Source organism: Glycine soja, chromosome 11, assembly GCF_004193775.1.
Source record: "Glycine soja cultivar W05 chromosome 11, ASM419377v2, whole genome shotgun sequence".
Classification (NCBI taxonomy): domain Eukaryota; kingdom Viridiplantae; phylum Streptophyta; class Magnoliopsida; order Fabales; family Fabaceae; genus Glycine; species Glycine soja.
The window spans coordinates 9,223,989-9,250,345 of record NC_041012.1 but is presented as its reverse complement, the minus strand read 5'-3'; the positions used below and the strand labels follow the sequence as shown (position 1 = coordinate 9,250,345).

General features: G+C 34.4%; 3 protein-coding genes and 1 long non-coding RNA gene across 7 annotated transcripts; 1 reads left to right on the top strand and 3 right to left on the bottom strand.

Annotated features, from left to right (window-relative positions):
* The first annotated feature begins 555 nt into the window (after positions 1–555).
* LOC114377121 (4-hydroxy-3-methylbut-2-enyl diphosphate reductase, chloroplastic-like) lies at positions 556–3,911 on the top strand. Its single transcript, XM_028335521.1, has 10 exons — positions 556–936; positions 1,491–1,687; positions 1,868–2,047; positions 2,163–2,294; positions 2,389–2,463; positions 2,553–2,658; positions 2,768–2,862; positions 3,042–3,227; positions 3,322–3,408; positions 3,527–3,911. The coding sequence occupies exons 1-10, from the start codon at positions 672–674 to the stop codon at positions 3,590–3,592; spliced, it is 1,389 nt and encodes a 462-aa protein (XP_028191322.1). The 5' UTR covers positions 556–671; the 3' UTR covers positions 3,593–3,911.
* Positions 3,877–8,831, bottom strand: LOC114377119 (cytochrome c biogenesis protein CCS1, chloroplastic). 4 transcript variants are annotated; one of them, XM_028335519.1, is made up of 9 exons: positions 8,318–8,831; positions 6,978–7,197; positions 6,771–6,882; positions 5,892–6,164; positions 5,491–5,756; positions 5,243–5,399; positions 5,083–5,166; positions 4,518–4,700; positions 3,877–4,178 (listed from the first exon to the last, which is right to left on the bottom strand). In XM_028335519.1, exons 1-8 carry the CDS (start codon positions 8,739–8,741, stop codon positions 4,545–4,547), a joined length of 1,692 nt encoding a protein of 563 aa, XP_028191320.1. In that variant the 5' UTR covers positions 8,742–8,831; the 3' UTR covers positions 3,877–4,178; positions 4,518–4,544. The 4 variants fall into 4 exon arrangements, with proteins under 4 accessions (XP_028191320.1, XP_028191319.1, XP_028191321.1 ...); XM_028335518.1 differs by having other exon boundaries at positions 3,877–4,168; XM_028335520.1 differs by having other exon boundaries at positions 3,877–4,145.
* A 1,649-nt stretch (positions 8,832–10,480) lies between these two features.
* On the bottom strand, positions 10,481–22,141 carry LOC114376401 (phospholipase A-2-activating protein-like). The gene is made up of 22 exons (XM_028334500.1): positions 21,950–22,141; positions 21,532–21,857; positions 20,933–21,036; positions 20,665–20,733; positions 20,011–20,071; positions 19,767–19,906; positions 18,385–18,574; positions 18,012–18,073; positions 17,508–17,596; positions 17,270–17,339; positions 17,123–17,182; positions 16,172–16,318; positions 16,023–16,061; positions 15,872–15,909; positions 15,040–15,126; positions 14,388–14,553; positions 14,154–14,231; positions 13,676–13,812; positions 13,223–13,299; positions 12,450–12,519; positions 11,662–11,727; positions 10,481–11,092 (listed from the first exon to the last, which is right to left on the bottom strand). The coding sequence occupies exons 1-22, from the start codon at positions 22,007–22,009 to the stop codon at positions 10,958–10,960; spliced, it is 2,271 nt and encodes a 756-aa protein (XP_028190301.1). The 5' UTR covers positions 22,010–22,141; the 3' UTR covers positions 10,481–10,957.
* Positions 22,142–22,649: 508 nt separating this feature from the next.
* Positions 22,650–26,045, bottom strand: LOC114375340. The gene is made up of 2 exons (XR_003658752.1): positions 24,221–26,045; positions 22,650–23,976 (listed from the first exon to the last, which is right to left on the bottom strand). It is a non-coding gene; the product is annotated as an uncharacterized LOC114375340 (long non-coding RNA).
* Between the last annotated feature and the right edge of the window lie 312 nt (positions 26,046–26,357).

Sequence of the window (26,357 nt, the reverse complement as noted above, 5' to 3'; positions counted from 1 at the left end):
TTTTTTATAATGATTATATCTGGTTGGAATAAAATTATCTTCAATAAAAAATATGTGTGGTGCAGGCCATAAAAAGAAAATTAAATTTACCTTTATTTTTATCTTAATGAAAAATTAATAATTGAAAATCTTGTCATTAAAAGGAAATCTTTATCTTTGGAAACAAAAAATAGAAAAAAAATAATTTTAATTGAAGAAAACGTTTGTCACGGGTACACAACATTCACGAACCGTGTTAGTATGTGGGCACCATCCTCATAAGCGCCAAAAAAACTGCAAGCACTCAACTCACTCACCTAACCAGAAAAACTAAATATTGTAAAAAACAATTTTTCAATAACTTGTGTAATAAAATTGCTTATATGCTATACCACACTGTGACAGTATGTAACTCTGACACCGTAAAAAATCAAATTTTCAATAACATGTGCCAGAAAATTTCCACGGATAAAAAATATTATTAGTCAAAACAAAAAAAAATGCTTATTTCATTGTAATTACATAATACTCGATAATAATAAAGAACGGCGGCGTTGAAGTGTTGAACAATAAATAAAAAAAATAAAAAAAATCTGAAAACAACAACAGAGAACACGAGTTTGCAGCCATAAAATAACCCACACATTCAGACTTTGTTGTGTTGTGTTGTGTTGTGTTTGACGCACTGTGTAATGCTATCTACGATGGCTCTCTCTGCGCATATTTGCCGTTTCCCCGCCACGCGCGCTGACACTGCTTTGCCGGAGACTCTCACCAGAATCCGGTGCCAGAAGCCTCTCTCTGTCCGATGCTCTGGCGATTCCCCTTCCGGCTCTGTGGGTTCGGAGTTCGATCCGAAGGTGTTTCGTAAGAACCTTACTCGGAGTAAGAATTATAACCGCAAAGGATTTGGGTACAAGGAAGAGACCCTCCAACTCATGAATCGCGAGTACACCAGTATGTTTCCTCTGAATTGGTGTTTGACTTCTTTTGCTGTGTTTTTTAATTGAATTGCATATAAAAGCTTGCTTCTTTCTTTCTGGGCATGTGATTATTTCGGCTTAGAGAGAAAGATAGAGATAGATAAATTGGATAAGTAAGGCCTTGTTTGTTTACTATTTTTTTTTATATATAAAAAAAACATCTCTAAGCTGTTTGTGTTTATTTGTTTTTTTAAGACACTTGTTTTGAAAACAATTTTTAAAGTTTAATAAATTTTGGATAAGAATTTTGATTGTTGAATCGTGTGCAATGCTTCATAAAACCGTTTTTAAACAAGAAAAACGAGATGAGAATCAACCATGCCCTTTTTGTGGTTCATTGTTCTGTTTAATTATTTGTTGAGATGATTTGCTTCCGTTCCATGGAAATTGAGCTCTAGGTTAGTTTTAAACTGTGTGCTTTTATTGTTGGGAGTTTACTTAAGATTTGTTGCTGTGTTAAATTGTATGTTATGTTTTGTTCAGTGTGTGTGTAATGATTTTGTGTGTACCATGTTTTTGTAATTTCAGGTGATATCATTAAGACTTTGAAGGACAACGGGTATGAGTATACATGGGGTACTGTCACAGTGAAGCTTGCTGAAGCCTATGGATTCTGTTGGGGAGTCGAGAGGGCTGTTCAAATTGCTTATGAGGCCAGAAAACAGTTTCCTACTGAGACAATTTGGATTACCAATGAAATCATCCACAACCCCACTGTTAATAAGGTTTCTTCATGTTTCCTATTACCATCAATGATCTTGTATTTCTTGAATTGGTACTTTGAAGTTATACCGTTCAGTTCAGGAAGTTGGTAAAAGTTTATTCATGTCCTGAACTCAATGGTTGATTGCTGCCCTTTTTCCTGTGCATGCCATTTTTTTAACATTGATAAATTATTAATGCAGCGGCTAGAGGAGATGAATGTTCAAAATATTCCTCTGGAAGAAAGTGGAAAACAATTTGATGTTGTCAACAAGGGTGATGTAGTCATATTGCCAGCTTTTGGAGCAGCAGTGGAAGAGATGTTGACTTTGAGCGAGAAAAATGTTCAGATTGTTGATACAACTTGCCCATGGGTTGCAAAGGTACTCTTTTGTATAGATGGCTTGATATTGTGCTGATTTGCATAACTTCAATTCATATATATTTTGCCATGCATCACCAAATACTGAGATTTTTTCTTCAATAAATTGTCTTAAGGTATGGAATTCTGTTGAAAAACACAAGCAAGGAGATTATACCTCTGTAATTCATGGTAAATATGCCCATGAGGAAACTGTAGCAACTGCTTCTTTTGCTGGCAAGTATATAATTGTGAAGAATATGAAGGAGGTCAGTCCTAAGTTGCTGTTATTCTCATTTTTCGTGTAATGAATGCCTTGAAGAAATTTGTTTTAATTTTTTGCATATTGTTAACCTTATCCAGGCTGAATATGTTTGCGACTACATTCTTGGTGGTGAATTGAATGGATCCAGTTCAACCAAGGAAGCCTTTTTAGAGGTATGGTTTTTTCATCATGTAATTAGTCTTGCTTTCTAAACCCTGTGGTCTTCACTGTCATGATTATGTATTTATTTATTTTTGTGCAGAAATTTAAATTTGCAGTTTCTGAGGGCTTTGATCCAGACAGAGACCTGATAAAAGCTGGCATTGCAAATCAGACAACAATGCTCAAGGGAGAGACAGAAGACATTGGTTTGTATTTTTTTTTTGGAGTTGAGTTGGGGGGTGGGGGGGGGGGGTTGACTCACTCGTCTCTAAAGTATGAGTACTTGTGGTATTTATTTTATTGATAATTTCTTAGGGAAACTATTGGAGAGGACTATGATGCACAAATATGGTGTGGAGAACATCAATGAGCACTTCATGAGCTTCAATACAATTTGTGATGCTACTCAGGTAGTTTCACTTCCGTTGCCTTTGATGTTCTTGCTTATTTTAGATTAGTTAAAATGTGATTGCTACACTTTTTAAGCCAAGCTGGTTATAAGTTAGCAGCATACATAATATATTTATAGTTACTGGTCAGTTTTGTATGCTTTCAGTCTAATCAACAGCTAGATTGAATTTTCTTTTAGGAGAGACAAGATGCTATGTATAAATTGGTGGAGGAAGATTTGGATCTAATGTTAGTAGTTGGTGGATGGAACTCCAGCAATACTTCACACCTGCAAGAGATAGCGGAGGAACGTGGAATCCCTTCTTATTGGATTGACAGTGAGCAAAGAATTGGTCCAGGAAACAAAATAGCATACAAGTTGAACGTAAGCATGGATAAAGAGATTTATACCTTGTCAAAGTTATTAGCTCTTTCTAGCCTTCACTATTAATAATAATGTTAATTTTTTGGTCTATCAGCATGGAGAGCTGGTGGAGAAAGAAAACTGGCTGCCAGAGGGTCCAATAACAATTGGTGTAACATCTGGTGCATCCACACCAGACAAGGTAAATTTCTCTTGACTGTCATTTTTTTAAATTTCTAATGGTGTGCTGTACTTTCACTTTTTGCTAATATTCAATTCAATTCGTTTAATACTATTTTGCATCATTGGATTTCAAACAGGTTGTTGAAGATGCACTCATCAGGGTTTTTGACTTGAAACGGGAAGAAGCGATGCAACTTGCGTAGAGTCAGTCATACATACATTGTCAATGTCTAAATGAAACGAGGGACTTAATCATAGAATCTATTACAGCCCTATGTATTGTAAAATATATCAATAACAAAAGTTCAAGAGCTCTTATTATAAATTTTAGCCTGTTGCGGTACCATAAACCAACCTTCTAGCACTTATTGACCGTCCACATTACCTTTATAAATTTTGGCTACAAAAGAGTATAATACATCTCTGATGATGCCCTTTGTCTCTCAAATGGACACGGAATAGCTTAATAAATTGTAAAGGCAAGTGGTTCATCTTAATGCAGTTGCAATAGCAACCTGTACATTATGGACGCATCAAATTCATATTCGACCTGATACACTTTCCAATTATTTAAACGAGGGGCCAAAATAACACAAGGCATACGAGTTTTGATTAATTTGGCCCCATTACTAAAAAAATACAGGAAATATACATGTATGTTGAACTCAGTGTATCTAGATAATGTCAAATAATATGAGCTGCAAAAGTTTTCTTGATATACTTCTTGTAGGCATCCTTCGAGCATTTGTAAATTCCCTGATGATCAACCAGCAAGACAACTGCTGGACACTTCAATGATGAAGTTCAATTTGTATTTGTATGCCAAAGTACTTTATCACATAAGTTGAATAAACTTTTCAATAAGCACTTATAAAGAAGAAATAAGGAGATAAAAATTCAAATTTATCCTTTAAGTTAAAACCAAGTTATACATCTCAGCTTTTGCAAAAGTTAAATGAAAAAACTTCCAAAGAATTTGAGATGCATAAGGTGATTTTAATTTATTTGAGAAGTTTGATTCATTTAATTTTTTTTTTATCTCTTCTATAGGTGCTAATGGATAAGTGTATCCAAATTGAATCATAATCCATATAAGTTGCTATCATCCAATTGAAGTGTCTTCTTTACCTATCTTGATTTGTCAAAAGCCATAAGCTAACCACTAATGCTATCAGCATGCTTAGGTAGATTTGATTCAACTATTTCAGGGACCTTATCAAGTAAGCGGCTCATCTCCTCTGGAAATTCCATCTTTGCCCTGTTAGTCTTCCCTCCAACGAAGACTGTTGTCCCATCTTGTAAAGCCCATATCTGTCAGTTGACCAAGAAATAAATTACTAACAGGTCAAAAATATACAATTGAATATGAATAATAGAACTTTCAAGCTACAAGAAAGCAACATTATATGCCAATTTTCATTCCTAGTCCAGTCAAGCATTAAATGTCATGGATTTGTTTTCTTTTAGTAATATAAATCATGCTATTCGTTCAAAATGAATGTGCCACAGTAAACATTTCTTTGAAAGGGAGTTTTCAGATGATATATCAATATTATTTAGCCAAACAAAGTCATTATCACTTGTTTTCTTGGTCAAACAAAGAAGTAACTATCACTTGTGAAAAAGAGGAACATATAAGCAACAGCAACATGGAAAAAAAATGGTCAAAGTCAAACAATGACAGAAAATTCACCTGTGAATGAGACAAATAGCTGATGCAAGTAGTGATCATTAGAGCACCAAATCCAGCATATACAACTGGCACACCTGGATCAGTCTGTATAAATAAAAGAACCAGTTAATGACAAAGTTAAAATAACTAACCGCAAAATGTATTAAGTTTAAGGTGGTACCTTCAATTCCAAGCCACTACTTCCTATTGCATCAACAATGACAATTTCTGAGCCATCAATATTGATTGGGAGCTTTGAATTAGGCCGTCTAACTCCTGCAAATTTTCCTTCCTTGTCATAAAGGACAATTGACTGCAGATCACGAGCAAGCATAGATCTAAAATTCAACACAAGAAAGTTAAAAAGGATGAGATAAGCTGAAAATTGTGCTTTGGTATCAGTATCACACCAAAATTTCAAAAACTTACATTCCCTTAACGTCAGGAGAGTTAATATCTCCAACCGGTAGAAAAGTACCAAAAAGTTTCTTATCTCCATTTATCTGTAGAGGTGCCATAGCTAAGTTATAAGGTCCTTCATTATCCTTAAGAATTTGCAGAGCGGAAATACTCCAATCTGTCTGATATATGGTGATACCACCGTATCTTAAAGGATCATTTACACTGATTGTCTTCCTCATTACTTCTTTCCCATCCATGTTACGAAGGGAAAGATCGGTGTGGAACTGTGAAACCTGTTAACGTAAACCAAGAATCAAAATTTTTAATGACCTTTTCAGGCTGAAATTTTGTGAATACATGGCGGAATTCAATTACAATTTGCAAGGACTATTATTACAATTTCATAGAAAACAAAAATCAACATTTACCTCTCCACTCTCATAATAATCCATGGAGAATTTGTTGACATGAATCTCTGTATTAAAAGCATCGGTTGGAGAGGACAGAAAGCCAAAAGGAGCCAGAACATCACCTACAACAAAATTCAGCCCCTGGGGCACAGTGACTGAACCTCTGAAGCTCCCAGTAGCACTAAGAGTTCCTCCAGCCATTATCAGTAGCAATGCTATATGGACTCCAACAGGGGCCAGCCGACCCGCAAGCCCTTGAAAAGCATATAAAGATGGTCCTTTCAAGAATACCTATCATAAAAAGTTACACTTTGTCACTACAAAATATTCAAGTTCATTGTTGGCCATTAACTATAAGAATGCAACTAAACTCTCTGATAGTGAATGTTAGGGTTTAAAGGGACAATAACAAAAAAAAGGGAATAGTAAAAATGAGAACATTAAGATAGATGTGTAATCAATCATAAAAGAAAAGACAAGATAAAAAATAACTGTGTACAAAGAGATATTTGTGCACCGATGGAGGAAAAAATGACAAAAAATCAGTTAAGTGGTTTGGATATATGCAAAGTAGGTCACTAGAAGCATAAGTAAATAGAGTAGATTGCATGGTATTTAAGCCTATGAAACGAGAGAGAGGGAGACCTAGAGGGACATTGGAAAAAAAATATTAAGAGAGATCTCATGGAAACTAATATCCCTAAGAAGTTGGTCTTAAATTGAGGCCTATGATGTCGTGTAATCCACGTAGCAGACCTCACTTGATATAAAACTTCCTTCTTTTTGGTGTTGGTTAATAGCAAATCATTTCTCATGTGTCCCATGGAATCATAGATTCTAAACATATAAAGAAAAATAAATAAATAAATAGTTGAGGATGAGCCGGGGCACTACAACCTCGTATCCAGCTCCCATCAATATAGTACCAACATCTTGGATTGATGCTCTTGGCAATGATTCTGAAAATTCTTGCTTACGTATGGCCTCAGCAGAGTGCAAAAATGACCATCTATGAAACAACTTAGGCCTTCAGTGATAAAAAATAAAAAGAAAAAAAAACTTTCCAAGTGAGGCATTATGAATACAGAAAAGTGACAAACAAACCTTCTTGAAACCTTGATGAGGGGGAGTTGAGTTGTGTAAGTGCAGGCCATGAGGGATGCACCAAGGAGAGCCAACACTCCAAGAAATATAGGGGATGTAAACATGTGATCAAAACCAAGGGTGAGAACCCATCTCCAAGTAAAAAATCCAAACACGGGATGATCTTCAGGGTATTTCTGGAAATAAAAGTCAGGGGCTTCACCTTGATCAATAAATGTGCCTGGCATAGAAGTCCAAGTTTAAGTCACTGTGATCATACTAAATCACATTTGCAGCACAGAAATTTCAATGTTAGTGTAGGAAATAAAAAAATAGCATCCCTTTTGCCATACTATGATCAACAACAAACTTCAGGAGCTTTCGCAACAAAATCATTCCTCTAAATAATAGTAACTAGGATGCAAAGCATGATCAACGTGAGAAATATTTACGTAGTGCAGGTTTTGATTTCCCCAGGATTTCACAACTAATAAAATAGTTAGGCATGAGGCAATATCCATTAACAAATTTCATTTACTGAATTGATGTCACCCATTACCAAGAAAAAGTTAATGAATTGATATTATCAGAAGCGCAAAGTTTTGTCATGTAATAATAGAACAAAAATATTTTGCGTCTAAAGGGACTCTATTGTCAATTGTGGTTGAGAAATGCTAATAGCATACTCTTTTGAATGAACTCTTTAATATTGGCTGAAATTTATTAAAAATAAAAAAAATTGTGGCCCTTAATATTCAATGAGCTCCCTTTCAAAAAAAAATATTCAATGAGCTTCATTCATGATTTCATAGTTTTAAAAAAAAAAAATTAACCAATGGTAGAGAGTGTATTAGAAAGAATGCCTTACTAGCAGTTTTCATTACAAAGTACTTGCAATTTAATTATCTAAACACAGTCAATTGAATCAAAGAAAAGCATATAGGAACTAGGAAGGATTAAAGAGAGAATTGAGAAAACCAATAATCAAATGGATGAAGATGAAAATCAATAGTAACTTCTATGAATTAGTTTCGCCAAAATTAAGCATCGAGAAATCCATATAGACTATATCCCTTACCAAACGGTATTGTTTGACACAAAAAACTTTCATTTCTGTTTTCACTTTTAATTACAAAATGTTATCTTATTTTCACAGGTTTGCATAAGAATTGATCAAAAAAAAAAAACTTTCCCTATATCTTATGCTAAAATAAAATAGGTTTCTAAATAGTTGAGAAATTAAAAATGCCAACCCACCACCATCCTCCTTAGACCATAATTTTTTTTTAAAACTACAAAGAGATAGAACATGTGGCTAGTCCATATTAATAGGGAGAAAAGAAGAAAACTTGAGCATATACCTAAAGCCATTAAAGAAGCAACAGCAAACATTTCCCCAATAGCCAATGGCAAATTAGAGAGAATCTGCAAAGTCTTCCTTCTCAACATATTGGCCACCCCAGAAAGCCCTCCCTTCTTCTTTGAGCTCTCTGGAACATCCTTGCTATCACCATTGTTCTTATCATCCTCTGTGAGTGGTGGAGGGGAAGCCTCTGATAACACAATCTTCTGTGACACACTCTTCCCTTTGTTTTTCATTTCTTGAGAGTTTTTCAGCTTGCAGCTGATGGTGAGTGGAAGAGTGTGAGCTCTCTTTGCACCATGGCTTGAATTTGAGAATGGCTTGAATCTGAAGAAGGGGTGAAAGATAGGGACTTTGAGGAAATGGGTTTGGGGAAGACATGGATTTGAGGTGTTTATGGCACTCAAACTCAAAGCCTTCATCGATCAACACTTTTGGAAACAAGCACTGTTTCAGGGTCTGTCAGCTCTTGGCTTATCAGCCATAACGACCACAGCGGTCACTTTATCCAAATACTAGATATTTTAATACGGAGGAGGATCAATTTATTTAGAGGAAGTCATTTTTAACTTATTTCACATAATTGCCTAAAAAAAACTTACTTCACATAATAATCTTTTTAGACTTAAATACTTTTTTATCTTTAATAAATACTCATTTTTATATTTTTTTCATAAATAAATTTTTGTTTTATGTCCGGTCTCTTATAAAATAATAATTTTATTTTTAGTTATTGATTGTTTTATTCTTAGATAAATGAGTGAATTTTTTGATAAATTAGTGAATTTTGATTTAGTTTCGACTAATAATAATTTTTTTTTATAAAAGATCAAATATAAAATTCGTTAATTTATCAGAACTATAAAAGTATCAAAGATTAAATATAAAATTATTATTTTATTAGAAACTCATACAAAATAAAAATTTATTTGATAGCAAACTCAAAAATCAAATATTTATTAGGAATAAAAAATCATATTTAATTTTTTTATAGATATTAAATTTTGTTAATCTAATTCTTGAGTTGAAAGCTTACATTGGAGTATATTCAATTTATATAATTTAAAAGTTATTTATATTTTACTAATCAACTTTATTTTGAGGAACAATTCTTCCTCTAATATAATTTTTTTGTAAAAAATAAATTTTCAAATATAAGTACATATTAATTATAAGATTATATAACTACAGATATTGAAATTATCTAAAATTTTGCATTCATGATTATCAAGATAATATCATGATTCAATGGTTAAATTCGTAAAATTCGCATTTTTTAAAAAACAATAGAGTGAGTGTTGGAATAATAAGCTAATCCCTCCCATTTAATATATTTATATGATGTATACATGTATTTATTATAAGTAAAAGTTTGATTTATATGAATTATGAATATTTTTTTTATGAGAATTCACTTTATTATCACATCATCTAATGAATAGAATGATGCAATAAAACAAATAAATTCTATTGACTATATGTATAAAACTATTTTACAATAATAGTGCATATAAATTAAATTTTAAAAAATAAAAGGAAAACTTTCATTATTAGAATTGTAAGTATCAATCACTTTAATTGCCAATTTTTTAAAATTCTTATTTAATCTTTGATTTTAGAAACACATTTTCACTTTAATCCTTAAAGTAAAAAAAAAAAAAATCATAAGCAACTAAAATAGATAACTTCTTGTAAAGTCAGTAAATGATCAACACAACAACAGTCCTAAAGACTAATATGAAAAATAAAAAATAAAAAAAATTAATACAACCTTACATAATAAAACGAAGTCAAGATTACTCCAATAGAATAACTTCACTTCTTGGTTTTAAAGGGCTAAATTCAGAAGGAAATGTGTGTTTATAAACATGTTATAAATATATCATGTGAAAACATTAGATACTTTAAATTATTTAACAAAAAGCACATTTTATTTATTTTCTATATGTAATAAAACCTTGCCTTTCTATCAAAATCTTTGAATTTTTTTTACTTATATATGATTTTGTTTACAATATACGTTAAAAAACCCTTGCTATATCACTTTAGATTACCATTACAAACATACCTTGGATTAAGCATCTATCGTAAACTTGATTCTCGCCCCCAAATAAAGCATTAAATGAAACGATTTGAATAAAACTTAAATATTAAAAAAAATGAGAGAGGAAGACTACTACAGTTGCTGTAATTTGCTCAATTGGCTTAAACAATCTAATCTTTTAACATCTCATGGGTTTCCAACTATAATTGTCTCAAAGTAAAGGAAGCACGGTACCTTCACATTTTCCTACCTACTTCCATGTTCTAGTACTTCTATGATGGATGTTGTAAAAGACAGGAGGGCAGACACATAGAGAATGAAAATTATTCATAAAACTGAAAATTCAATATATATGCGACATAATTTGGAAAAAGATCTGAAAATGCTGTACACTGCATAATTTCCATTTCCAAAGAACCCTGCACAAGATGCTTCGAGCCTTCGACCCTTACCCCCAAAGACAGCCAAAAACAGTATAGAAAGGAACCCTGCGTGCATGTGTCTGATTAAGGGTCACTAACATGAACGTGATCATTCCTCTTTACCTTCATTTTTTTTTGGAGGAACGGGATAGATTAATCACCCAAAAGGTATTCAGCCCCGCTTTGTTAACAGCTCAATGTCAGATCCGATTTCAGCAATCTTGCCTTCCTTAGAACCCTTGGCTGCTTTTGCAATGTTCACAACATCAAAATCCAGTGCTGTTTTTCTGACAAGACCTTCAAGCATCTGTTTGAAGAGGATTAGACAAATGAAAATTTAAGTGAAGCAACTTAGAGATAGATAATAGATAAGCTTCAAATTTCAAAGCACATGAATTTAGAATGAAAAGAGAAATTTTGTCTAATGTCACATTTTTTCAAACAATTAATTTTCATTATTAGTTCTCCTACAGTATGAATAGTTTGCGTATATTAATATTTCCACAGAAAGAAAAGGATGTAATTTGATTTAATTGTTTTTTTATGCTTTCCAAATAAACAAAGAAACTAAATAACAGAATGGATTCCACAGTCATACATTAACAACAACAAAAGCCTTATCCCACTACCCAAACTTCCATAGTCCATACAAAAATAAAATAAATTTAAATAAAATAGAATTATGTTTATCAAATACAAGATGAGTACAGTAGACAAGGGAGATAAAGGATTGGATAATCATCAAGCTTCACAAAAGCAGATTGTAACAATGATGTAAAACTGTGTAGTTAAATGAAGATGAGATGAAACATGCAGAACACCTTGACTTATATAGACACAAAAAACACGAGACTAGAGATAGAAACTTAAAAATACCAGTGATCCAACAGCAACTAAAGCACGAAATTTGGGGTCGACTTCAACATTTTCATCCTCACCAATCTGCACAAAAACAAAATACATATCAGTATAGTCTAGAAATAATAATATCTAAAAGTAGGAAATTTGATTTTAAATAATCTAGACACGTACAAATGTAAAGCAAATGCAGCTTTAGTATGACAAAAGCTAGCATTATTTAGGAGTGAAAATTTGCACTGTTTAGATAACATATTGACAGGGATGTCACACATAGGATTCAAGCTCAGTGGATGACATGAACAAATGTTTTAGGTGTAATTGTAGTTGTAAAGTGTCTCTCTAATATCAGTGGAAAAGTCTACTAGACAATGATAAGACCAACAATGTTCTTATGCTAATTATAGTTCAGCAAGAGAGGAAAAAAGTGTATAAAGATGAAAACATTGAGGTAGATGAATATTGAATAGACATACAAGATTCAAAAAGAATGTTTAGGATAAAGTTAGAGTAGCACTAGCATCTACTGAGGAGACAGATTCTCCTAAGGTGGTTTGATCATGTGGGAGGAACAATAGAGGCAACAGTGAGAGGAGGGAGGGGATCAAATATCTAATTACAAGGGGTAGAAGGAACACTAAAGAAAAAAGAGGAACAATTTAAAAGACCTTGTCCTAAATGATTTATTGAAATTTTGCTTCTGATAGATACTAATGGAATTGATCAAGTCAACCTCACCTAGTAAAATAAGGTTTGGGTGTGCCATGGTGGTTGTCATAGCTAGGTGAAAACAGCATAAGACATACCTCAAGAGCTGCCGATAGAACTTGAGATTGACCTTCTTGATCCTTTGTTTCAATCAATAGCACAGCATAGCTAAACAGATCACACAAGTAAAGATTATTGCATACTTACATTATGGGCCGTAAATATTGCACTTCTAAAGCTAAACCACTGCAATGATGAACATAATGAACTATAAACTGAGATCTAAATAAGTAAAAGCCACCACCACTGTTTTAGTGTCTATATAATTTTGCTTTTACAGCAGGGTGGTGAAGTTAAGTAGAGTGACACACCAAGCACGGAAGAAAAATCCGGATGCTCTTAGAACTGCCCACCCTTCTTCAACTTTTTCATCCAAGAAAAAAAAAAGGAATTCATTTAGTAGAGGGGGGAAGGAGAGAAATAGAGAAGAAATGGGATGGATCCCACACCTTCTACACTCTACTTTAATTCAAATATCTCTCTATTTCCATCATCTCAATCAAACACACTCTTAGTCTTCCTTTTACTTTCTAGGGTGGGGGAGAGGGGGGCGGGGGTAATAAAAAACCAGAAAGCACTGGAGCACTAATGCACCTAAACAAGGAGACTGTATCTTCTATTTGGAATTTGGAATTAACACAACCAAGAGAGAGAGAGAGAGAGAGATGTTAGCCAAATATAAACACAAGAACTACAAGTGAGATTATGTTAGCCAAATACCAATAATTAATCAAGTATTTTTTTTCCCCAAAACAATGTGCACTTACAGTCATGAAAATACTAGAATATTTGTACCAGAAAAAGGACTTACTTTAGTAACAAGGTAGAGTATGACAACTGCAAATTCTTGTTTGGAGATGAACTACAACTTGAGAAAGCATCAAGAATCTGCCCAAATAAAAGGACAGTCATTTAATCATTCAAAATTGAATTTTTTTAACAAAAAAGATAATATAAAATGGCCCAAGTCAGTGAATTAATGAATTGATAACTGTTAGTGATGTAAAGATAGTCAAATTGTGAAAAATTATTAAAAGGCATAGTGAAAAGTCAATGTATATCTTGAAATTAATGAATATCACTAATACTTGAAAGCAGAGGGTCAATAAAAAGCACTATATTAATCACGGAATGCATTTATGCACCTTTTTTCTTAACAACAATGTTACACTAGACAATTTCTACATTAATGTTAGTCTTCCAAGAAATTCTTCAAGTCCTTCAAAAATTCTAAGTTAAAAAATTGCAATAAAGAGATGCTAACCTCACTTCGATGTTTTTGCAACCAGTTGTAGTAGCACAAATTCCTGAAGAGATTAGTTACAGCACGAATGCTGGTCAACAAATTTGCAGGAATTGTTGGATTTACAGTGACTTTCTTAATCACTTCCATTAGTATGTCTGATATAACACAGGAGAAAACCAATGAAAGATTATACATCAACAGAAAGGTATAGGAAGAAAAATAAGTTCCAAAATTCAAGGAATATCATTAATTGTACATATTTCATATAGAAGTCCAAAGATAACTAAAGTGCATGTGACAAGGGGTGGAAAGGGGCACAATGTAGAGAGACATAACTAAGGGAGAGAAAACACAACTAACTACTGCGGTGGTGGGTGGGAAATGTGAGAGAATGGTGTACATGATCTGTTAGTGGAGTGATGTGAGGGTAGGCTAGATTAAATTGATTATTCTCATAATTTAATGTCAGAAAACAAAAAGATGGCAATGTTGATACCATTTTCTGCTTCAAAATGCTTCTGAAGTAAAATAGCCCCATCAGGATGAAGAACTAGCATCCTTACAATATCAATGACTGCATAGAGAAAGCACAATATGAAGTAAGGAAAATCAGAATAGAAAAGTTCACTGATTAAAATGAAAAAAATTTCTTCCCATGGTTTTTCCAAATTAACAATGAAATTTTCTTTAAGTATAATAAAAAGGAGGAATGCAAGAGACAATAACTAACCAGGAAATATCATTGCCATAGGCCATGATCGAAGCAGATTCAGTAACAAGGCTATATCAGAGTCTGCAAATTTACTAGAATGATAATGTGAAGTATCTTTCAGAATTTTAACAATGGCACCCAGTCTGGAAACATTGAGCTCAGTCAAAGACAAGTTCTGCTTTTCCTACACGAGATTGACAGTAGAACCAAATTACTCAGAAAATTCATTATATGAATTGATGTAGCATCACAACAGTGAGTAACAACACCGAACATTGAAGCATGCTTGCCAAAAACATGCAAATTTATTTTATTAATTCTTATGCATAGCAAATCTTGGCAACATGGTTTGCTGATGCAGGGTTTTTCTTTAGGAGGGTAGTAAGTCAAGGGCATCATAACATGTAGATCCCAAGTCAAATCAAAAGGCAATTAAAAGTCTTCATAGTCAACCTTAGCCAATGTGAAGTTAGAATCATCAACAAGTATATTGGTGTTTGAAATGATCATAGATGAAGTAGATATAAAAGATTATAAAATTTCTAGAATCCTGACCATTGCAAGTGAGTTCATGACCATAAATTAAAGTTATTTTTACCAAATGAGTATGATTTTAACATATTACAAAATAATAACTAAGGAAGAAAAAAATCCCAACCACGTAGTTTACCTGGTCAGACTGTAAAGCACAATTGAACTCAGAAATCTTTTTAAGGATCCCGTCAAACTGAGCTGCATCGAAAACAAGCATCCCTTTCTGACAACAGATGTAAGAACTGGGCATGAGCTATCAAATTACATGATTAACTTGAAGAGGGAAAGTATGAAGTCACACAGAGGAGGTTTGACATTGGACTTAGTCTATTACACTAGCTTTATCACTAGCCACTTCCAAGTGGGATCAAATTACTTGTACATTGAGCAACATTCTATAAAGATGAAATACTGGCCTGTCTGACTGTTTGTCTTGTTATAGTAATAATAACAACAAAAACAACAACATTAAGGTCAGATTACAAAGAAAAAGTTGATGCAGTTACTCGTCAAGCAATTTCCTGAAGAGAAAACCCATTTGCAACTCAAATAAACAAGGGCATCACCAAGAAACATTTATCAGTCATTTCTTCCTATTGAGCTCCATCTAGAACCATATTGGCCAAGTACTGAATCAAGGAATCCTTATCTTTAATACATGGATACATAGACCACAATTAGATACAGCAAAATAAAAAATTTACAAATTCCTTTTCTGAATGTCAATATACATAGCAGATGCTAATATTATAAATTTACACTCAGGACACAAAATATAGCATGCTACATAGCCTGGGTTTAACTACCCAGATGCAACCCAAGTTACCAAATAACAATGCTTTTAATTTTAATAAAAAAAAAATAACTACAAGTAAAAGGAATAACAGATTATCTACATTGTCCAGACTTGAGAACTCCCAAGACAAAAGATGTTAGCAACATCCAAAACAAAGTGTATGGAAGAATACCTTAGGAATATGCTTGAAAGTAGGTTTCGCAGAAATATCTGTCATTAAAAAATTCGGCAAATTTAATCGGGACTGAGTCGCACAAGTACACGATACAAGATGAACATGATACAACTCATGCAGGACAAGATACGGTGAGTTTTTTTATTACCAGACATACGTGAAGGTTGTCCTGGTACATAAGCATGGGCTAAAACAGAAAATAAGCGAAAAACAATCAAGTAAACAACGAGGACTACAAAATAATGAATGTCATTGATCACCATCATTTTTTATTTATTTAACAGACATTATACTTACAGCCAGTGAAGGGATCGCGAAATGAAGCATCAAAAGTAGTATTGTTTTGTCCAGTATTTTGAAGAATAAACTGTACAATTTGCTCACGAAAAGAAAGAGGAAGATTCTCCTTGAGTAGCCATTTATCAGCAACATCATATGGATTATCTGGAGACATCATATTAGTTAGCAGATTATCATTCACATGCATAAAGTAGGACAAGGTTTGATTCTTAGCATCTAACGTAGGTCATACAAGGCAAACAACACTTAAAGCAGAAAAGGGACAATAAAGTAGCTGATAAAACTTAATGGATAAGTCGTACATCAAGAAGTCTTAGAAACCTCATGCATCTTCATAAGCCCTAACAATTAAACCACTCATAAGAGAGGGTGGTATATTCACAACACAAACAAATAAGGGATTTGAGAAGATTGACACAATCTTCTTCACAAATCTCTCTCTACTATCTTAAAAGTACTGTCACTTCAGACTTCAGAGCATAAGCAAAAATCAAATGCAAGGAAAACAAAAACATTTGAGTGGTACTTTACCACTCCATACCTCCTCCTTTTATACAGGATAGGGCAAAACAACAACTCTTTCTTAGTACATTGACCAAGCATGCACACGCACACATGAAACGTGCCTTCTGGAAACTGATGCAATCTACCATACTAGTTTTCATTGACTTTTCATGCTGCAAAATCCTTTTTATCTAATGGAATATGAACAAATCCATCTACTACTCTAAGTTTTCATAATTAAATTATACAATACATTTAAGAAACTAATGAAATAATAATTAATAATATGTTTCCAATGACTCTAATAGGCCAGACAAATTCTTCTATACCAAAATATTCATCGAACACACAGATAATAACATCTCTTGATGTTGGTACAAGAGAATGAATCTGTTCATTATTAAGTTAGGATTAAACATGCAGCCTGATGGTAAAAATTTGTACCTGATCGATTGTATGGCAACTTACGGGTAGGCATACCATCTCCAATATCCACATCAAACACTGAGCAGCCACAGGTAAAAATTATAAGAAATGAATGTTAAGAAGGCAAACCTAATCAAGTGTTCGAGGGAAACAAAGGAAACTGACCATAATCATACTGAATACCATCAAAAAATTGGCGATTTGATTCCTCTGGTCCATCAACAACTTCACCAATCTTTAAGTAAACATAAATTGTTAATAAAGAATAATCTTGTAATATCTTCTAAATTTGGCACTGAAAGTGCCCACTTGAATTTTGTCTTAGGCAAAAGAAATAGACAGGTTAATGGAAACAGAAAAAATAGAAACCAAAAGTTCATATAGTGCAAAGTAAGGGAATTACTTTATCCCACTTTTGTTCTTTCATGTTCCACCCATATGCCACCCCATTATCCCCCTCTCTGACTACTTTTGTCTGGCCATCAGTAGTTCCTGCTCAGAACCAGAAGATGGTTAAAACAGAAACCAAGGCAAACACTGGGATGCTAGATTATGCAAAAAATTAATAACACGACAAGGGGGTGGGGGGGTGATAATTGCAACCACATTGTATTATGCACAAATATAAATTACAGAAGTCATCAATCATCTGCAGAACTGTTGAATATTTATAACTATTTAATGCTACAGTTTCATGCAATCAAGCTTGTTTATCCTATCGGAAAAGACATTCAATATAGCATTTGAATTACAAAAGTGGGCAATCTCCGGCCCAACATGATGCCCATCACTAGCAAATTCCACTTGCCTCCAACCCCAACACTCCAAAAGAAGAAAAAAAATTATGGGTATATTGGGAAAAGCTTATGCCAAATGACTTTTGAAAAGGAAAACCTTAAAATCAGACCTGGGATCTTCAGTGCCTCCAAGTCTGGTAACTCTTCCAGTTTCAATCCTCCAACCCTCTTTCTAGCAAAAATTAACAGATCAACCTTAGGTCATGAATAATAGCAAGACATAGTTAATCCTAACACAACATGATCTATAAATTAAAATTTTAAAAATAAAAACAAAAACCAGGAATATATTTGAATTTACAGGGTGTAAAATGTTCCCAAGAAAAAGAAATCATTTATTCTCAACGAACAAATGAACCATATATTTTCAGAGTGGAAATCTTAGTTAAGAATTCACAATGTAGAGACAGACAAGAAAAGGAGAAACTGATGTGATGAGGGAGTAGCAGAGCACATTATGACAGCTAAATAAACAAAACATACCTACTAGCTTTGTATTGAGAAAGTTGCGAAGTGTATAAATCAAGCTCTAACTGGTCAGCAACATTATCCTGATCTACGGTCCAAATGCGTACTACTCCATCTGAGCATGCTGTCACAATATCACCATTTTCCATAAATTTTGCATCCCAAACACAACCAGGATGTTCTATGCTCTGAACACAAACTCCATCTGAAAAAGTTTTAGGAGAAAAAAGTCTGTAATTTGAAACCAAAGTTGCATAAGTTGAGGCAAAAAACCAAAACTAAAGCCAAGTGATGCACAAATACGATATATGTGTATCAGATGCAATACGTATTAGATAATTGATACAGCTACTATAGGATACAATAAATTTAAAGAGAAAATCGTATATGTACTGACAGTGTTAATTACGCTGTCATTCAATCACAAATTATCATATATGGTAAGTTTGTTGACTTTGATAATAGCTACCTTAAAAGTCATACAAAAAATTATTTATAATTGGCTGACAGTATAAAAATTTACAGCGACAGTGCATATCTATTAAATTCTATGTTTAGATACATATCTAAATATGTATAAAAATTAATAAAACATTCCTAGTTAGTGTTGTCAGCATCAATACTTCTTGGACTTTATTAAAAAAAATTATAAATCATTGTCAGCATAAATTACTTCCTATTGTCTACAAATAGGAATAATACTATTAATCTCATTCCTTTCTTGAAACCGTCCATAAAGAGGACAATTTACATTTTTAGTTCATCAAGGGACAATGCTTCTATGTTTCTATATCTCATATATCTCTATTGGATTTTCAAAACTTTTTTAAAAGCATGGATACCTCATCTATGCGCATCGGTTAAGTATCCAAGAGTATTAGTATTGAATATGGATACGTGAAGGAAATTAATGTATTGGTGTTTCATAGAGAAAAACTGATGCCTTTGAGCAGCTTACAACCTTGGAAGCTTCATGTACATAATGGAAGAGAAAATTCTCTTTAAATGACAGTCAAAAATAAAACTTGTACTCCTTATATATATAATTTAAAAAACAAACGTTGCAAAAATGATGGATAAGACATAAATCAAAACATTAACGCTGAACCTATGAATTGTAAAAGTTGTGGCTAACCAAAGATAACAGAATATCAAGCAGTTTCCTAAAAAGGAACAGGATGAGACCCCCTTCCCCAAAAAAAGAACCCTCCCCTATAAACTTACGTAAGACCAACCACCATCATTAATTCTGTAGCTCACTTATCACACTCAAAAACAAACAAGGGCCATTAAACTCATAAATTTTGTTTATTGTCACTGGAGTAATATTTGATGATAATGATAATGTTCCAATGTCACACGATCTCCATCACAAGAAGCTAGAAAGAGGTAATCACCTTTCCAAACTTTGGCAAAATGGTCTTCGCTACCACTGACAATAAGTCCTGATGCATGTGAATCAACTGAATAAACAATAGCAGTATGACCAACCATCTCCATTAGCACTTCACCACTTACTGCCCATAATCTGAGAGAACTGTAGCAAGCAACAGAAACAAGTCAAGCAGGGCATATATATTTTCTGAACTACCAGGGATTCATTAATTAGATCTAGAGGAGTGTGTGCAGAAATGAACCCACCCATCATGGGATGCAGATAGGATTCCAAGACCAGACATAACAGACAAGCATCGAACTGTATCTGTACAATCCTCAAAGGTCATCAGCATTAGCACAGTGACATTAATAACAACGGGGTGAGGGGGGGAATGTAGCCCATAACAGCATAAAAGGATATAATATGACTGCTAAGAGAAATGCTAACAACACACTCCACACTATATTATTAACTGAAATTTATTGAAAATTACAATTTTTGTGGGTCCCACCACTTATTTGATGAGTCTATCTCTTGATTTTGTAGTTCTCAATAAATTTTAACCAATAGTAGAGTGTGTGTTAAAAAGGATGCATTAGAGAGTGTGTTGCTAGCACTCCTCTAACTGCTAAAACATGTTTCCAAGGCAACACAATTGCTACAAGCAGACAACCTCTCTGGCCTTCTTTAAATTGGAAAAAACAAATCAAGTTGGCAAAAACAATCAAAATGATATGTTGAAAAATAAAATGAATTCACGAATCACAAATATGCGAAGCAATATATTGAACCTCGACAAAATTACACAATTCTGTACCACCCAAGGAAATGTATGAGGAAAATTCACAAATTACAACACATGCATACCAAAACAAATATAAAACACATCATGCAAGTCTAAAGACAGTAAAGCAAACCTGAATGTCCTTGAAAGGTATGCAAGCAAGTTTTTCCTCTCCAAAGCTTTAAAGTAGAGTCACTTGAACCTAAAACCGTCAGAAGATAAGTTAACAAACTTATTTCAATCCAATATCATTCCCAAGCATAAAAGCATTATAGGTAACAAGATCTCACGCACATAGCCAGCATCCCAACTATAAATCCTTACTTAGAAACATGACTATAAACTAGTAAGACATAATAAAAAGTTTTTACAAAAATGCATCAACAAGTAACAATACCTACCAGTAACAAGCTCCCCTGAAGGCAGCTTTATAACTGCTTGAACTGGTGCCTTATGAGCCTCCCACCACTCTACAGATTGCCCATTCCTCCACCGTTTTAAGGTACTACACAACAGTAAAGAGTGCAAGAATCACATCAAAATTGAAACAAAATCAGTATCAAGAGACTTTAAACAAGGGAGATGTAAGGTTGGATAAGTGATCGGGGAAGGGTGAAAGAAGAAGAGAGGGGGGAGGTCGTGGATTCGAATTCCCCAACTGACATTTCTAACAAAACTAAAACTAACATTTGCTGATAAAAAAAAGACTTTAAACAAGGAATCCAAGCAAACTGAAGCATACTTTTATTTTTTATTTTGAAACCATGTTATTGGTACGGAGTACCCACCGACTTTACCAATGACTAATCTCCGTCGGGGAACATAGCTGGCCACCTTTAGTGGGGTTCTCCACTCTTAATCATGTTTTTTTCCATCTACAAGACTCAAATCCGAGACCTTGCTTAACAGAAACGGTTCAATACCACTCGGAACAACAACTAAAGCATAATTAAAATCAAAAGAATGGTTGATGCTAAAATAAAAAATTGAAAAACCCTACCAATCAACAGAAGAGGACACAACATCCCCATCATCAAAGGCAATGCCAGTGACCTGCAGCTGATGGCCCTTGAGAGTGTGAACCTTCTCACCGGTCTTCAAGTCCCAGACACACACGAGTGTGTCCATGCCGCCAGACACGACCCCACCATGCGGGAACTCCGAATTCGGAGGAATCCATGCCAAGGGTCCCACGAAGCTGGTGTGGCCCAACAGAATCTTGGAACTCACGAACTTGCGGCTGTCGTCCAGAGACCACAACCTGACGGTTCGGTCCCTCGACGACGTCGCTATGCCCTCGCTGCCGCACACGCATATTCCGCGAACCTGAGTGACCGACCAAACAATCAAATGCAAATTGAAAATTAAGATAAAAATGACGATGTTTGAGGTTGGAAAGAATTTAAAGGGAATTTTACGTCGTCTTCGTGTCCGCGAAGCTCGCAGCGCAATTGGTATTCTTTGAAATCAATGTCCATTTGATTGAGTGAGTGAGAGAGAGAAAGGTTTAAGGATCGCAGCTCACAGCAGAAACAAACCAAGCTAGCAGGCTTCCTTGCTTGCTTCTTTAAAGGTGTTTTCTTTTTAGTTTTTCCTCTTTCGCAAGACACCACTTCTAGTCCATCTCACCTTACTGTAATTATTGGAGAGGTAAAAATAGGTTTACGGGAAGTTGTTTTAAAATTAAGAATAAATTGTAACTTTTTCCTTTAAATTTTAATTTGTGATTTTCATTTTTAGAATTTTTGTAAATTAAATTTTAAATTTTTTTAAAAATCTCAATTTTGATTTAATCTTTAAAATTCATAATTTTGATCTAAACTTTAAGAAAACTATAAGTAGTTTTAACAAAATAATAATTTTACTATTTGAATATAATTTATATTATATCTTATTATATTTAATTTGTTGTCTACTTATTTATTATGTACTAAATATTGGATAAAATTAAAGGTTATCCCGCTCTTATCTATATTATGTTCTTCTCATACTCTTGTGTTTGATTATATCTAGCCCACTAAAACTAGTTCTAAAATACTAGTTTACAAGTAATATAAAAAAGATAGATTAAGAGAGATAAATGATTGTTGTAAAAAAAAAAGAAAGGAGAGAGATAAATGATTTAAAAAGGAGAGACTTATATTAACAAACTGAATTGCTAAGGAATGACTATGATCAAAAGCATGTTGACAAACATAGAATCTAGATGTTCTTGCTAAGGAATGAATAACTTGATTGGTTTGCCTACTAACAAACTAAATTGAACAGTTTTCAAAACTTGAACATTTAGAAACACAGAGCTTTAGGATATCTCCAACTTCATTTTTTTGGAAATAGCTCGTGTTGATGGTGTCCACTAGCTGCTGACAGTCAATTTCCAGGATGACTTTGGTGAAGTTGTTGTTCAGTAACCAAGTTATAACTTGAGATAGAGCTCGATCTTCAGCTTCCATGGGTGGAAGAAGGCCCTTGAACCAGCAAGATAAATCAGCAACAAAAGTTCCCTGTGAGTTTCTGTTGCATGCCCCAAGTCCATGAAGAAGATAATTGCGAAAGAGTGAGGCATCCAGATTACATTTGATGAACTCTAGCGATGGTCTGGACCATTTTGGCGTTGAACTATTAGCAGCAGAGGGTAGTGAAGGTCTGCGGTAACAGAGTTACTTCCAATCATGAGTATACTGGAAGGAGAGTTCAATGATATGTTGAGGGGCTTCTGTATATTTTCCTAAAGTTTCTCGTTACGTCGCTTCCAAAGAAACCAAAGGTATCTGTTTGAACAGTGGTGAATGCTTTTAATGATGTGAATATAAGTGATTTCATGTCATCCCCAGTTACAGCAACTTCCTGTATTTTGTTCCAGAGCGATACCTCCTCCCAAGCCTTCTTCGCATGCTCACAACCAACAAAAATGTGCCAATCGTTTTCAATATAATGTGAGCACAAAGAGCAAGTGGGTGGGCAATCAACACCCTTTGTTAGAAGCCTGTCATGCGTAGGGAGACAGTTTCGTGCTATTCTCCATAATTATCAACACCCTTTGTGGAATCTTCAGTTGCCATATATCCATCTACCGTCCTTCTTCACGCAGACTTGAGTTGTCTACCATACTCTGTGTAGCATGAAAGTATGCGGATTTGACTGTGTAAAATCCATCTCTACTAAACATCCATGTAAGCTTGTCTAGTTCATCCCTGAAATAGGTTGGCATTGAAAGAATTCTAGTGACATCCTCTGCTGTGAAAAGGTCATTTAGAATAATTTTGTTCCAGGACTTTGTTGAAAAGGGTCTACCAAAGCCTCAACTGATAAGTCCTCCAGACCATCAATAATGGGGTTGGTGACGAATGAACCATCAGTAGATCGTGGCGATGGGTCCTTCCAAACTTTGGCAGTTTTCCCATCTCCCAATGTCCATCAGAAGCTAGCTTCAATCCTTGCTTACCTAGCATAGACAAATTAAAAGCATATAAATGTCTAAATCTCATACATTCATCCTTCTTCCTGATTGTTAGACGCTCCCAACTTAGCCAATTTATGCCTTTCCCATAGTTTCTATTACTACCCCACCAGAATGAGTTCATCATCTTTTGGATCTCATCTTGAAGGGTAGAAGGGAGGAGAAAAACACTCATGCAGTAAGCAAGAATAGCTTGAGATACTGATTTGATGAGCACTTCTCTACCAACCTTTGAAAGGTGTTAACCACTGTTGGATCTTCCTCCAAATTTTATCCCTCAGATAGGAGAAGATGGATTTTTTCTTCCTACCATTCATAGAGGGCATCCCAAGGTATTTCCCTGTTCCCAGACAATCTGTAACTTGCAGTTGTCCAGAGATTTGTTGCTTGATGCTGGGTGGTGTGTTTCTGCTAAAAAAATTCAGATTTCTGGAAGATGATGGAAAGACCTGAGGCTTTCTCAAAAGCACCGAGAATACTGTGAAGGATATCAACTTAATTAACATTAGCCCTGCAAAATAGGAAGAGATGGTCAGCAAAAAAGTGTGTGAGAAGAGGGGCTCCTCTACACACTTTGAGGCCGTGAAGATCTCCCTTTCTCTCATGAACCCTCATTAACTAAGTAAGTTCCTCCATACATATAATAAAAAGATAAGGGGACACTGGGTTCCCCTGTCCTCTCCCTGGTGAAATGGGTCCCACTGCCTCTCCATTGACCAACACATTAAAGTTCACAGATTCAACACACATCCTCATCCAAGTTACCCACTTTGGATCAAAGCCCATTTTTAGAAGCATGACATTCAAATATCTCTAATCCACCTTATCAAAAGCTTTACGGATGCCCATCTTTAGAGCAAATTCCCCTTCCTTACCTCTCACCTTACATTTCAAGTGATGGATGGTCTCAATGGCAACCAAGACATTATCAAGGATGGATTTGCCCTCCACAAATGTAGATTACTCCTTAGAGATACACAGAGGTAGCACAACTCATAATCTGTTAGCAAGCACTTTTGAGACAATCTTATAAAGGACATTGCATAAAGAAATAGGTCACAAATCTTTCATAGAGGCAGGTGTGTCAATTTTTGGGATCAATACAATATCAGTGCTACTTAGTTTAGGAGGGAAAAAACATTGTCCATCTAGGCAACACCATTGTTAAAGATATAATCACCAAGTAGGTCCCAAAATCATTTGTAGAAAGTAGGATTAAAGCCATCTGGTCCAGGGGATTTATTAGAGTGCATCTGAAAAGCAGCTTCCTTGAATTCCCATTTTTCAAAAGGAGTTACGAGGGAGACATTATCAAACATAGTCAATTTTGGCTCAACATGATCAACAGTGACTGCAACATCAACATCATTGTAGCTATATAGGGATTCAAAATAGTTTCGAGCAAGGTTACAAAGATCACTATGATTAGAAATAATATCCTCGCCGTCATTAGAAAGCTTTGAAATGAAACTCTTCTTCTTTCTAGCATTTGCAATAGCATGAATTTTTTTTGTATTAGCATCCCCATCCCTTATCAGTGAACTTTGGGTCTCTGTCTCCAAAATAATTCTTCTTAGGAAAGAAGCAGATTTAAATCCTCCCTGGTATTTTTAAAATCACGCATACAGCTAAGGGCATCAGAGTACCTTAAAATCTCCAATCTGTCCTTACATTTCTTGATATCATTTTTGAAGCGAGTGTGGATGCGGTGGCCCCAAGCTAAAAGCTCATAAAAACATGTATAGACTTTTGAGAGAAAATTAAGGGACACATTTGAGGACCAACCATTCCTTCCAACTGTGTCAAGGTCATCTTCTTCAACGTTTCTTGACGAAAAAGGGCCATAATAATAGGGGAATGATCAGAGACTCCTGCAATAGTATTCATGAGCTTGCAGTCAGGGAATGTGTCTAACCAAGATTGTCTGGCCATGGCTTTGTCCAAACGCTCTTCAAGGTATAAAGGGCATCCATGTAATGGAATGTCCTACAAGGTTTGCCTCTATAACAACATCTCCAAAGCCTCAACAACCTGGAAGGATGGTCCACACGCCCTTTTTTAGCATCTGAGGATAGAAGATTGTTGAAATCCCCCATAATATATGTTAGATTGTTAGTCACACATTTTTTTAGTATATTTCATCCTACATTGAGATTCTTATTTCTACATAAATATTAGTATATTCCAGTAAAAAAAAATCAAATGTTTTTTTATTGCAAAAAAAAATCAAATGTTGAGTACTACTATATGATATTAAAATAAGATATGTGGTTCAATGAGACTGATAATAACTCTTTAAAACACTCTTATTTAAAAAATAATTCTTAAAAATATATATATTTCAAAATATTTCCTAAAAGAATTTT